The sequence below is a fragment of the Theropithecus gelada genome, chromosome 5 (genome assembly GCF_003255815.1).
Source record: "Theropithecus gelada isolate Dixy chromosome 5, Tgel_1.0, whole genome shotgun sequence".
NCBI lineage: Eukaryota > Metazoa > Chordata > Mammalia > Primates > Cercopithecidae > Theropithecus > Theropithecus gelada.
Window position 1 is genome coordinate 92,078,330 of NC_037672.1, and position 13,154 is coordinate 92,091,483.

General features: G+C 37.2%; 1 protein-coding gene across 1 annotated transcript in view; it reads left to right on the forward strand.

Annotated features, from left to right (window-relative positions):
* The first annotated feature begins 387 nt into the window (after positions 1-387).
* CNGA1 (cyclic nucleotide gated channel alpha 1) overlaps positions 388-13,154 on the forward strand; it is a 46,664-nt gene continuing 33,897 nt past the window's right edge. The window contains exons 1-2 of the mRNA XM_025386062.1: positions 388-529; positions 10,837-11,041. Coding sequence (XP_025241847.1) covers positions 10,951-11,041 — 91 coding nt within the window. The 5' untranslated portion in view covers positions 388-529; positions 10,837-10,950. The remainder of the gene's footprint in view (positions 530-10,836; positions 11,042-13,154) is intronic.

A 13,154-nucleotide genomic window follows, 5' to 3' on the forward strand; every position in this document is an offset into this window, starting at 1 on the left:
ATAACTTTTAATATCGTGGCACTATATTTGAAAATGTAATTATACTTTATAGAAAACCTAGACACTATTTTCAAGATTATAACCCTGGGTGAAGTTGGAAGTATAATTTTAATAAAATTCATCAGGCAATATTACCTTTGGTTTACTTCCAAAGTTGTTGAGAGGTATAGACTTGAGAACCCCTCTTTTATTCCTAACTCTCATACATATTAATAGGCTCAGACTCAAGCAAAGGATAATGATGTTGCTGTTATTTTCATCCACGTGTAAATCCGCAAATCCAATGCTGAGTCATGAAAATCCTACTTTGACAACGGGACAGAACTGTTTATTACCCTGGGAATGATTTTGAAAACTAGCCATTTGTGTATCTTTAAGGAAAGGGAAAAATCAGCATGCTTATTATTTTTTAAAAATTGGGGCCCGGATTTTGACGATGTCAAGATTTACAGTATATCCCTGTTTGTTTTGGATACACCAGTGACTTCCACTTCTAGAAGACAAAGTTATATTACTTAAACAACCAAAGGTAAGAACCCAGTGATAATGATAGTTATATTTTTCACAAATGCTTATACTTCTGTTTTGACTCATTGAAGTATCAGCTTTTGCTTTGCTTCTCATGTTATGTGCTCTCTAGATACAGATGATGGTTGTATTTTTGTTAACTTCTCTGTCTTTTGAACAGGTAAGTGAATACTCCACCTGGCAATATGATTCTGCTAATCTGAATATCACAACATAGTAAACGCTACCTGCTTTTCACAAATTTTAGTTTAATTTTTAGAAGTCAAAAACAATACCTTTGGCAGGTATGTTTTTCCCCAAAGGAAGTGTCATATACTGATTTTTCTTTCTAAAATATTTGGAGATAGGACACTATCAAACTCATGTAAATCTTAAAGAATTCACTCCTAAAAAAGAGCTCCCACTCACTGGGAACTTAAGTATCAGATACTTTATCAACATTATTATAACAACCTGCAAATCCCCTTTCAGAGACGAATAAGTGGTCTAAAGAGATGAATAAGTGGTCTGAAAAGATTAAGTGCCTCATCCAAGGACACAGTACTATTCTATGAAGGAGCTGGAATTTAAATCACCTTGCCTTCTTTTAAGTAACTCTCTATGATAAACATGTATGTTTTAATCAGAAAAAACATTATTGGCTGGGCCTTGTAGCTCACACCTGTAATGCCAGCACTCTGGGAGGCTGGAGTAGGTGGATCCTTGAGCCCGAGAGTTTGAGACCAGCCTGGGCAACATGGCAAAACCCTGTCTCTACAAAAAGTGCAAAAATTAGCCCAGCTGTGATGGCATGTGTCTGTAGTCCCAGCTACTCAGGAGGCTGAGGTGGGAGGATCACTTGAGCCCAGGATGTCAAGTTTGCAGTGAGCTGAGATCACACCACTGCACACCAGTCTGGGTGAAAGAGAGAGACGCTATATCAGAAAAAAAAAAAAAAAAGGAAAAGAAAAAGAAAAAACTGTTATCAATTATCAATTACTGTCATGTTTTTCTTTAATTAAAAGTGAGTACTGCATTCATATTCATCATATAATAAGATTACATGTTTTAAAATATCAGTGATTTCATTCTATATTGGAAAGTCGAACACTCTTAAACCAAGATTTTAAAATGTTTCTATCAATAAAGATATATCTTATAATGGGCTTTTTACATTTTGACTTATTGTTTATATATAGTTTAATCAATTTGTTCAATTACACTCATTTTTTCACTTGGCTAACACCCATAAACACCAATCACTCATTTCATGGTCATTTTCCTGCTCAGCAAATAAAAGAGGGTGGAGAGTGAGGTATCAGGGTGTCAATGAAATTAAAAGGCCTATTATTTACCTGCTGCACCTTATGTCCCGTAGAGAATACACCCTCTTTTCTCCACTCTGGGAATACTTATAAACATTGTTAACAAAAATAATCTCAGTAAAGCAAAAAGCTATACAGGCCACAGTCAAAGTTAGAAATTAATGAGAAAAGTATAAATTACAGAACCTAGGCCTTAGATAAAATTTTTTTTAAAAAAAGGAAAAGAAACCTCTTTAATTGAAGATATCAACAAAACAGCCATTGAAGATCACTCTCTTTTACATGGAGGTAATTTTTTAAGTTATAAAGTTAATGTGTTGAAAACAAAAAGTTTGGGTAACATAAATTATTTTCTAGAAAAACAAATGTCAAATTTAAGTTAAGAATCAAGAATTAAGTTGACTAAAAATCGTGAGCAAAATTGAAAAAAGTGTCCAAGAACTACGTCCACAAAAGCTACTGCACCCTAAATATTTTTTACTTATTAATTTATTGAACAAATATTTATTTAGTTCCTACTGTAATGCTAGGCATTTTCCTAGGCAGAAACTTTCCTTTGTTTTCCACTATATCCCCATCAATAGATCAAAGGAGTAAATCCATAGGATGCTACAGCCGTTTACCTCAGGTGATAGTATGTGACATTTGGGCTGCCATATTTTATAAATTTTGGGTATAGCATTAAGCCGACTTTCCACAGCTGGTCCTTTCTTACATCTCCTTAAAGTAGAAATATAATGTACTTTCCCATGAGCAGACAACCATTGTGCCAAGGTTTTTTTTTTTTTTTTTTTTTTTTTGAGATGGAGTCTTTCTCTGTTGCCTAAGCTGAAGTGCAGTGGTGCAATCTTGGCTCACTGCAACCCCTGCCTCTTGGGCTCAAGTGATCCTCCTGCCTCAGCTTCCTGAGTATCTGAAATTACAAGCATGAGCCACTGCACTTAGCGAATTTTTGTATTTTTTGTGGAGATGCGGTTTTGCCATGTTGCCCAGGCTGGTCTCAAACTCCTGAGCTTAAGCAATCCTCCATGTCTGCCTCCCAAAGTGCTGGGATTACAGGTGTGAGCCACCATGCCAGGCCTGTGCCAAGATTTTGAACAATGCTAATATAGCTACTTAATAGTCTGGGACAAGTGCTTACCGTTACAGGTAATGGTTCTCAAATGTTACCTTTCCAATGTACAAATCAACTTGAGCTTTAACAATTTTTATAGCTTTAGTTGATAAAAAGGTAATTGATTAAATTCAATGAAATATTCTTGATAAAATAGGAAATTTGTTATAAAGAAACTTCCTTGACAAAATAAGAAAAGATTATCTGAAATTAATGGGAAAAATAGGAGAAATTCTAGAGACTGAACCAAGAAGACAAGGAGTGCCTGAGAGAATATCTATTATTTAATATTGTTCTATAAATTCTACCCAACACAATAAAACAAGAAAAAAGAAGAAGATATATACTTTGAAGAGAGAAAATTATCATTACCCGTGGGTAATATGAGTGCTTATCCAGAAAACCCACATGGATCAATTTAAAAACTATATTAAAACTGAAAAGATAGGAAGATGATAGGCTACAAAATAAATATATAAGTAATTTTCCTCTAGACCAGTAATAATTATTAATAGTTAGACAGTATAATAAAACAGATTTTATTTAGAAATAAAAAATTTAAATACATAGAGTACATTTATTAAGAAATGTACCTAGCTTAATTAATAAAAATTACAAAGACATACAAGGTAAATTTTAAGAAGTAAATTAGTTAATGAGAAGACATCCCTTGTCATGTGATAAAAAAAATGTAATACGTTAACAATTGATTCTCCCAAAATTAATCCAAAAATTAACAAAATCTCTTTAAAGTACATTGTGAGAGTTTTTTTTTAGGGGACTTGATAAAATTATTCTAACGGAAACTGGCAATAATAAATGTATACACTGTACTGTCATAGGAATCATTAAAGAGGATAAAAATCACTTAGGGCTGGGCACGGGGCTCACACCCCTAATCCCAGCACTTTGGGAGGCCGAGGTGGGTGGATCACCTGAGGTCGGGAGTTTGAGACCAGCCTGACCAACATGGAGAAACCCCATCTCTACTAAAAATACAAAATTAGCCTGGTGTGGTGACGTATGCCTGTAATCCCAGCTACTTGGAAGGCTGAGGCAGGAGAATTGCTTGAACCAGGAGGCAGAGGTTGCAGTGAGCCGAGATAGTGCCACGGCACTCCAGCCTGGGCAACAAGAGTGAAACTCTGTCTCATGAAAAAAAAAAAAAAAAATCACTTAAATGCAGTCATTAAAGTGATAAGTGTAGATGTATACTTTTTTTTATTAGACTTGCAACTAGTGTTTTGTGCAATAACATACAATAATTTCAAAAATTTTGTTGCTTTTTATGAACCTGTATAAGGCACTGTATAATGTTCTGGAGACATTAAATGAACTGTAATAAAAATTAGAGCTCACTGTGACCTTCCTCAAGTCTGGGGGAGAGACACTGACATAAATGGATCATGATAAAATAATGAATCAGTGCACTGATGATAAGCTCTCTGTATTATGTGAGTGTTGAGGAGAAACCATGAGCACTCAGACATCCTAATTCCAGCAGTATTAGTCTGCTAGGGCTGCCATATCAGAATACTGCAGGCTGGTGGTCAACAAAAATTTCTTTCTCATGCTTCTGGAGGCTGAAGTCCAAGATCAAGGTGCCAGCAGTTTTGGTTTCTTCTGAGGCCTCTCTCATTAGCTTGCAGATAGTCATCTTTTCGCTCTGTCCTCCCATAGTCATTCCTTTGTGCATATCATCCTTCCTGTCTCTTTGCATGTCCACATTTCCTCTTCTTATAAGGACACCAATCAGATTGGATCGGGTCCACCCTAATGGTCTCACTTTGACTTAGTCATCTCTTTAAAGGCCCTGTCTCCAAAAACCGTCACGTTCTGGGGTTAGAGCTTCAATATATGGATTTTGGGGGGACACAATTCAGCCTGTAACACCAGCCATTAGAAATATTTACTCTTTTCTTCATTCTTTACCTTTTACACATACTATTCCCTCGGTCCAGAAAGCTGATTTCCTCTAATGTCTGGCAAACTCCTGTTCATCCTTCAAGATCCAATTACATGTCCCCTACTTTGGGGAGCTCTGTGATTCTCCCACCTCTAACAGAGTTGGCCTATGCACACATGATATTGTCACATCGGATTTTTATCACTTGCAGGTTTCTTTTACTAATTTCTCTAGGGCTGGAAGCCTGTCTTAATCAACATTCTATTTTCTTTTCTTTCTCACTTCCATACCTCAGCAACCTACATGATGCTGCTGTCATAGGGGGCGCTCAACAAATGTTGAGAAGCAAAAATATTAATGAAATACAGATTGGATTACACGTTATCTGTAAATTGTTTGCAAGTGAAAATATCAAAACTTTAAATGTACCCTTTTCAGAGATAAGGTATAAACTTGGGAGAGAAGTAGAAACAAAAGGTTATACAAAATGCTGAATGCTCACAGTGACTGACAAAATCTCCGCGGAATTACAGTCAAGGGAACCTCCCTTGCTGGGTTCTAAGTATCTGCCTTTTTATGTGATTACTTACCTTTATTGTTATTATTGAGAAATTTGCATTTACCTTCTCTCAGGGGATATAAAGAGAAACGAAGTAAGTTTCTTGACCTTAAGAAGCTTACAGAACACTGGGAAAGTGAGACATTCACCTGTACCCATAATAGATATATGTGTAAGAAAGTAAATTCTTAGGGAGAAAGGAGTGATTTAAGATATAGGAAATGCATGCAATGGATGGTGCCATCACAACTGATTTCACGGACTTTTTTAAAAGACTTTCCAAAACACCTGTCATCAGCATGAATTTCTAGAGAAATTTCATTTTGAAACAGATATTGGGTTGAGGAACCCTAACATAAAAGGCAGGGACTACTTCAGTTCATCAATATTTAATAATTTTTATAATCAAATATTCAGAATTCTGAATACTTTCTGATTAAATGAAGGTAGAGAAGTGGGAAGGATAACACACTAAGGTCTCCAACCATTGTGCAAAGTCTTTGTTCTTACTCTTGATTGTATAACATATCGGTTTTAAAGTAAACTTTCTTTGATAATGAAGGATCTTGTGATGCCCCAGGATCATAAATAATATATATGATTTTATAGTTCTAATAACTTTATTTAACAAATATTTGTTGACAAATATTCCCAGTTCTAGACACTGGGATTATAACAGGGCACAAAAACAGAATTCTCACTCTTATTATGCTTACATGTTCTGGTGTTTAAAACACTCTTTTTTTTTTTTTTTTTTTTTTTTTTTTTTTTTTTTTTTTTTTTTTGAGACGGAGTCTCGCTCTGTCGCCTGGGCTGGAGTGCAGTGGCCGGATCTCAGCTCACTGCAAGCTCCGCCTCCCGGGTTTACGCCATTCTCCTGCCTCAGCCTCCCAAGTAACTGGGACTACAGGCGCCCGCCATCTCGCCCGGCTAGTTTTTTGTATTTTTTAGTAGAGACGGGGTTTCACCGTGTTCGCCAGGATGGTCTCGATCTTCTGACCTCGTGATCCACCCGTCTCGGCCTCCCTAAGTGCTGGGATTACAGGCTTGAGCCACCGCGCCCGGCTAAAACACTCTTACATCACTTTGTGTTCTTATAAAATATTTTGCTTAAAGAAAGGAGTATTGGAAAATATTTTGGGTTACTTGTTGGTTTTAGTTAATTGACTTTTGATTAATTGAGCTTTTTATTGTATAGTAGATACTACTTTAACATTTTCTGTGAATTGTGAAGATGATGATAATGATTATGATGACAATGATCTCTTTGGTAAAATTGTTTCTTCCTGAGCAAGTATTGGATTTTCTTTATACATTGATAACAGTTTGACCTACCAAGTGTGGCAGGTCCCTGTGTTTGCCGGGGAAACATAGCAACAGTGTTTTGTCAGCTCTGTTTTACTTTTTCATGAGAATTACAGCTGGCTTATGAGCCTATAAGGATAATTATTATTTTCTTCGATGGTTGCTTTGACAATATTAAAGTCTCAAAGTGGTATTTCAGGGGAAGAGATTAAAGAAAGATTAATCATTTTAAGTTTCTTTGTCTCTTTAAGCAAGTTGATGGTTCTCTCTTTGTGAACTTAGAGATCACATAAGAATATTATCAACTAGTATTTGTATAACTTTTCACAGCCTTCAATATTGCCTTATACATATTTTTCATTACCTGCTCATCGAGACTTATTACAATAGGCAGGGCAGGTATTATTATCTCCACTTTACAGAAGAGAGGACCCTGCAACTCAGAAAGATTTTTTTGTCAGGGTTTCACAGGTAATTTGCTACAGAGCTAGGGCTAGAAACTAAGTCCTTGTGGAAGAAGTGATTGCTATTTTCAGGCACTGGCTGTTTCTCGTTGGCAGAGCAGGCACAGCCCATTCTAGAAGTTACACAACTTCCTGAGCATTGGTAAATGTTAAAAAAACAAACTTAGCCCTGTAATGAAATACTGAGATGGACAGAGTGAGATGAAAAACATTATTATGGAAAATGTTTATTTTAAATTTATTTTTACCATGCTATATAACAGATCTCTAGACCTTATTCCTCCTAACTGAAACATTGTATCCTTTGACCAACATGTACCCTGCCCGATAATGGAAAACATTATTTTAAAGCAAAGGTGCTGACACAAATGATTTTTGATATTAAACAGACTCCCATTTTAAAAATATGACTTTTTTCATTTAGAAGTATATTAAGAGGAAAATAGATAAACATAAAGAATAAAACAAAAATACCAATGATCCCATCACTAAAAACTTGATGTTTAACATTAAAGTGCTTATTATTTCTATGTACATATATACACTTTTAAAATAAAATGGTATGATACTATAAATATTACTTCACAATTTGCTTTTTCTTCTTTAAATTTTATTTTTAAAGTTCTATCTATCTATCTATCTATCTATCTATCTATCTATCTATCTATCTTTCTACCTGTCTAGAGACCAGGTTATGAGACTGGCTAATTTTTGTATTTTTTGTAGAGATGAGGTTTCGCCATGCTGCCCAGGCTGATCTCAAATTCTTGGACTCAATAGAGCTGCCCGCCTCAACCACCCAAAGTGCTGGGATTACAGGTGTGAGCCACCACGCCCGGCCACAATTTGCTTTTTCTACTTAGCAATATATCATGAACATTTCTTCAAGTTGTTTGGAAGAATATGAGAAAAAATATTGAAATATATAATTTTATTCTAAAATTAATGTGTTCATTCTGTAAAATTGATATAAAACAGAAGTATATAATCCTACTGTCCAGAGGTAGCTATATAGTTTAGTGCCTACTCTTCTGCACTTTTTTTTTTTTTAAAAAAAAACAAATCCTGAAGTTAACTGGTTGGTGGATTAGAATACCTTCTTTAGAAAAAGTTTGAGCTAATGAAGAAAAGAGCATCATTTATTTTACAAAGGTATATATTTTACTTTAAATTTCAATATAGCAAATAATATGTAAATAGCAAATACATCATTTGTAATAATCTTTAGGGGCATTCACACAGAATACTACTCTGGAAACCACCAGCATGCAGGAGCCTTCTGTATGTTGAATAATCTTTGGCCATCTTCAAGTAATACCTCAGTGGTGTGTGAGTGCCCTAAGCTGCATACTATATAACTATCCTTGTTTAAAGACGGTGCTTTAGGCCAGGCGCAGTGGTTCACGCCTGTAATCCCAGCACTTTGGGAGGCTGAGGCGGGTGGATCACCTGAGGTCAAGAGTTCAAACCAGCCTGGCCAACATGGTGAACCACCCCACACCCCATCTCTATAAAAATATAAAAATTAGCCGGCCGTGATGGTAGGTGCCTGTAATCTGTAATCCCAGCTACTCGGGAGGCTGAGGCAGGAGAATCACTTGAACCAGGGAGGTGGAGGTTGCAGTGAGCTGAGATCATGCTACTGCACTCCAGCGTGGGTGACAGACGAAGACTCCCTCTCAAAAAAAAAAAAAAAAGATGGTGCTTTAAAGTCTGTGTACTATATCAGCCTTTCAGACTGGATTTCTCAATTCAGTTTGTAATTTTATCCAGAAGTAGTTTACTGCTTGGGTGATGTAATACAACCTATATGTGAGCCATAAACTGGTAAACAAATATTTGTTGTGAAATGACTTACGGGATTTACAGGTTATTAAAGTACACAAATGACTTTAGTAGATGGCAGGATTTTATGCTTCAGAAAGGTAAAATTAAATTGTAGTTAATAGTCAGAGGACCATAATCAGAGGTACATAGTTACTTGTGGGACAATAATAATGCTTGACACCTAGTAGGTATTTCTTAAATATGTGTTAAATATTGAATGAATTAAAGAACCCAACTCAAAAAAGCAGACCAAGAATATAAACATGTAATTCACAGAGAATAAATCCAAATGATTAATAAACACATGAGAGTTTGTCTAACTTCACTAGTAAATATGAATCAAAAACCATAGGGTAAAAAATGCTCACCCATCAGACTGAGGAAAACTTTAAAATCTGACAACATTAAATGTTGGTGAGGGTATGGGAAAAAATGATATACTTCCATAGGTCTAGCAGAATTCAAAATGATACAGTAACTTTGGGCAGCAATCTGGCTGGCTCTGGTGAACTGAAACTAGGACTAGCAGTTCCACTTCTGGAAACATACATGAGAACCACTCTTGCACATGTGACTAAGGAGACTTAGTCTCCTAAATCTAGGGATTTTTATTGCAGCATTGTTAGTAAGAGCAAAGAAATGGAAACAACCAATCCTTCATTAGTAGAAAAGAAATAAAAATAGAAAAGGGGAACAAAATATTATGTATTTATACACTAGAATATTAATGAACAATATTGTAAAATGAAATAGCTCTATGTATATTAGCATAGATAATTTCCAAAATGGTTTCAAGTGAAAAAAGCACAAGTTGCAGAATTATGCATAGAGGAAGATATTGCTTTGGAAACTTAAAATACACGTGCAAAACTTTACATTGGTTATGAAAGCTTATATAGGTGCGTAAAAGGATGAAGAATTACCCTGAAGGATATACACCAAACTCACAGTAGTGACTGCACCTAGGGAAATAGGAAAGGGACTGGCAGGTTATGGGGTTTTTTTTTTGTTGTTGCTTGTTTGTTTGTTTGTTTTTTCAGACAAAATATTGCTCTGTTGCCCAGGCTGGAGTGCAATGGCGTGATCTCAGCTCACTGCAACCTCCACCTCCCAGGTTCAAGTGATTCTACTGCCTCAGCCTCCCCAGTAGCTGGGACTACAGGCACGTGCCACCATGCCCCGCTAATTTTTGTATTTTTAGTAGAGATGGGGCTTCACCATGTTGGCCAGGCTGGTCTGAAACTCCTGACCTCAAATGATTTGCCCACCTTGTCTTTCCAAAGTTTGCTGGGATTGCAAGCGTGAGCCACTTTGACTGGCCGCGGTTTGTTGAAAGAACTTTAAATATAAAGTTTTATTTTTTTCACATGCCATAAAAGGACTGACAGTCAATTTGACAGAAGTCAACAGTTGTTAATTTCTGGTGGCAGAAATATGAATGATATAATTCATATTTTATAGTTCATATAAAATGAATATATGAATATTTCATAATTCATATATAATGATATGCTGTTTTGCATTTTGAAATGGGGGTCACTATATTTATTCACTAAGTAATTAATTTACATGATACAACATTCAAAATGTATAAAATATATACAGTGAAAGATATTTTCCCTTCCACTCCAATTGCCCAGTCCCATACTTCCCCTTCCTCAGAGGCAGACAATCACTGTTACCACTTTCTGGTTGCATTTTTCCAGAAAGATTCTCCCCACTCCTTTATGCACAGCACACACACACATGCAAATATAGATATTTACATATATATGTATATTTCCTACAAATGGTAGCATACCAATTTTTTTTTTTTTCTTTTTTTTGAGACAGAGTCTCGCTCTTCGCCCAGGCTGGAGTGCAGCGGCACAATATCGGCTCACTGCAGCCTTTGCCTCCCGGGTTCAAGCGAGTTTGGGCTAATTTTTGTATTTTTAGTAGAGATGGGATTTCGACATGTTGGCCAAGCAGGACTTGAACTCCTGATCTCAAGTGATCCACCCACCTTGACCTCCCAAAAAGCTGGTATTACAGGCATGAGTTTAAGGATTTCCAATACCTTTTTTTCCTTCCAAAAAGAGGTCCCATAGATGGAATACAATATAGTATATAAAATATAAAAATAACAAGGTACCAGAGGTAGGAAGACAGGAAAAGGGAGGGAAGAAGGGAGATTCAGACTGTGGCAGAAGAAACAGCAATAATTCAGTAGACAATGGAGAAATCTTTTTTTTTTTTTTTAATGGAGTTTTGCTCTTGTTGCCCAGGCTGGAATGCAATGGCACAATCTCTGCCCACCACAACCTCCACTTCCCGGGTTCAAGCTGTTCTCCTGCCTCAGCCTCCCGAGTAGCTGGGATTACAGGCATGCACCACCACACCGGACTAATTTTGTATTTTTTAGTAGAGACGCGTTTTCACCATGTTGGTCAGGCTGGCCTCGAACTCGCGACCTCAGGTGATCCACCTGCCTTGGTCTCCCAAAGTGCTGGGATTACAGGCGTGAGCAGTAATCCTCGCAGGAGATAATTTTGTCAGTTGCGGGGTTGGGGGAGGTGGTGGTGAGATCAGGGTATTGAGTACCCCAGCTATGCTTTTCCTGTGGGCTTGCCTTGTGCTGGCTGTGTTCTTCAATGTTAAGTCACTGTCCTGATAGTTATTCTGCGTAACTCCTCCTCCATCCAGGGCCACACCAAATTCCTCTTCTTGTCCTTGGATCCCAGTGGTAGTAACAGTTTGGCTACTTCTAACCCGAGGTTACTGCACCATCCTTTGTGGTTTCCCTATACTAATATCTTTGTAAATAGTCTCTTTGGAAATAACCTCTTCCAAAATTATCTTGAGTGTGCTTTTCTTTTTGGTTGGGACCCTGACTGGGAACCTCCTTCAAAAGTATTACTTATCTATTACATATCCTTTTTGTCTTATTCACTGTAGTATTAATTTCTTGAAGGCATATATCATATATTTTGTTAATATCTGTATTCATAGCATTGAGTACACTTCCTGTGGCTAGCAGGTAGTGATAAATATTTTTGTCTTGAGAAGCAAGAATGGAAGGAATGATGGAAGATGGTAGGATTATAGTCACCAAGCAGGTTTTTTAAAATCTTAGTTTGGGCAGGGCGTGGTGGCTTATGCCTGTAATCTCAGCACTTTGGGAGGCCGAGGCAGGTGGATCACCTGAGGTCAGGAGTTCAAGACCAGCCTGGCCAACAAGGTGAAACCCCGTCTCTACTAAAATACAAAACTTAGCTGAGTCTGGTGGTGCACACCTGTAATCCCAGCTACTAGGGAGGCTGAGTCAGGAGAATTGCTTGAACCCACGAGGTGGAGGTTGCAGCGAGCTGAGATTGTGCCACTGCACTCCAGCCTGGGCAACAGAGCAAGACTCCATCTAAAAAAAAAAAACCAACTTAGTTTGGTTTCCTAAAATTTTCTCATTTCTCCCAGTCTCCAAATCAGTTCAGTAACCACTTTCTCTGTGTTTCTGCTCTATGGAAATCACTTCACTAGGAGTGGGGTTCTGGCTAGTGATTCAGGCATGACTCATGCCTCCAGAAATTTGTCTCAGTGAAGGGACCAGCGTGGCTAAAGTTTCTTAAAGCAGGAAGTGTCTCTTGGGGGTGGAAGATGGAAGTGGGATCTGACACTAATGGAGGAGGCGTGGAAAAGCTTCTGTGGCTATAGGAAGAGGATTAATGAGCAGTATTAAGAGCCAAGTTGAGACTCCATAGCAGGAACTTATAGTGCATCTAATCCACTTTACCTTACACAAAACTACTATATTAGCCTTTCTAAAGTAAATCTGGGGTGATGTCATGCTCTTGCCTTAAAATCTTCAATGACTCTTCATTTCATGTAGAAAGAAGAATGAGCCCCTATTTTGATGCAGTGCTCTTACTTTCACGGACCTGTTTCTTATTTTTTCTCTGTGTAGAAATTAAACTAGTTTAATTTCTATTCTCCAGATGGGCTTCCACAGGAATTCCACAGGAATATCTCCTGCCTCTATGTCTGTTGTGGGAAATCAGGGACCCCAAATGGAGGGATGGGCTGAAGTTGCAGCAGAAGAACATAAATTGTGAAGATTTCATGGACATTTATTAGTTCCCCAAATTAATACTTTTATAATTTCTTATGCCTG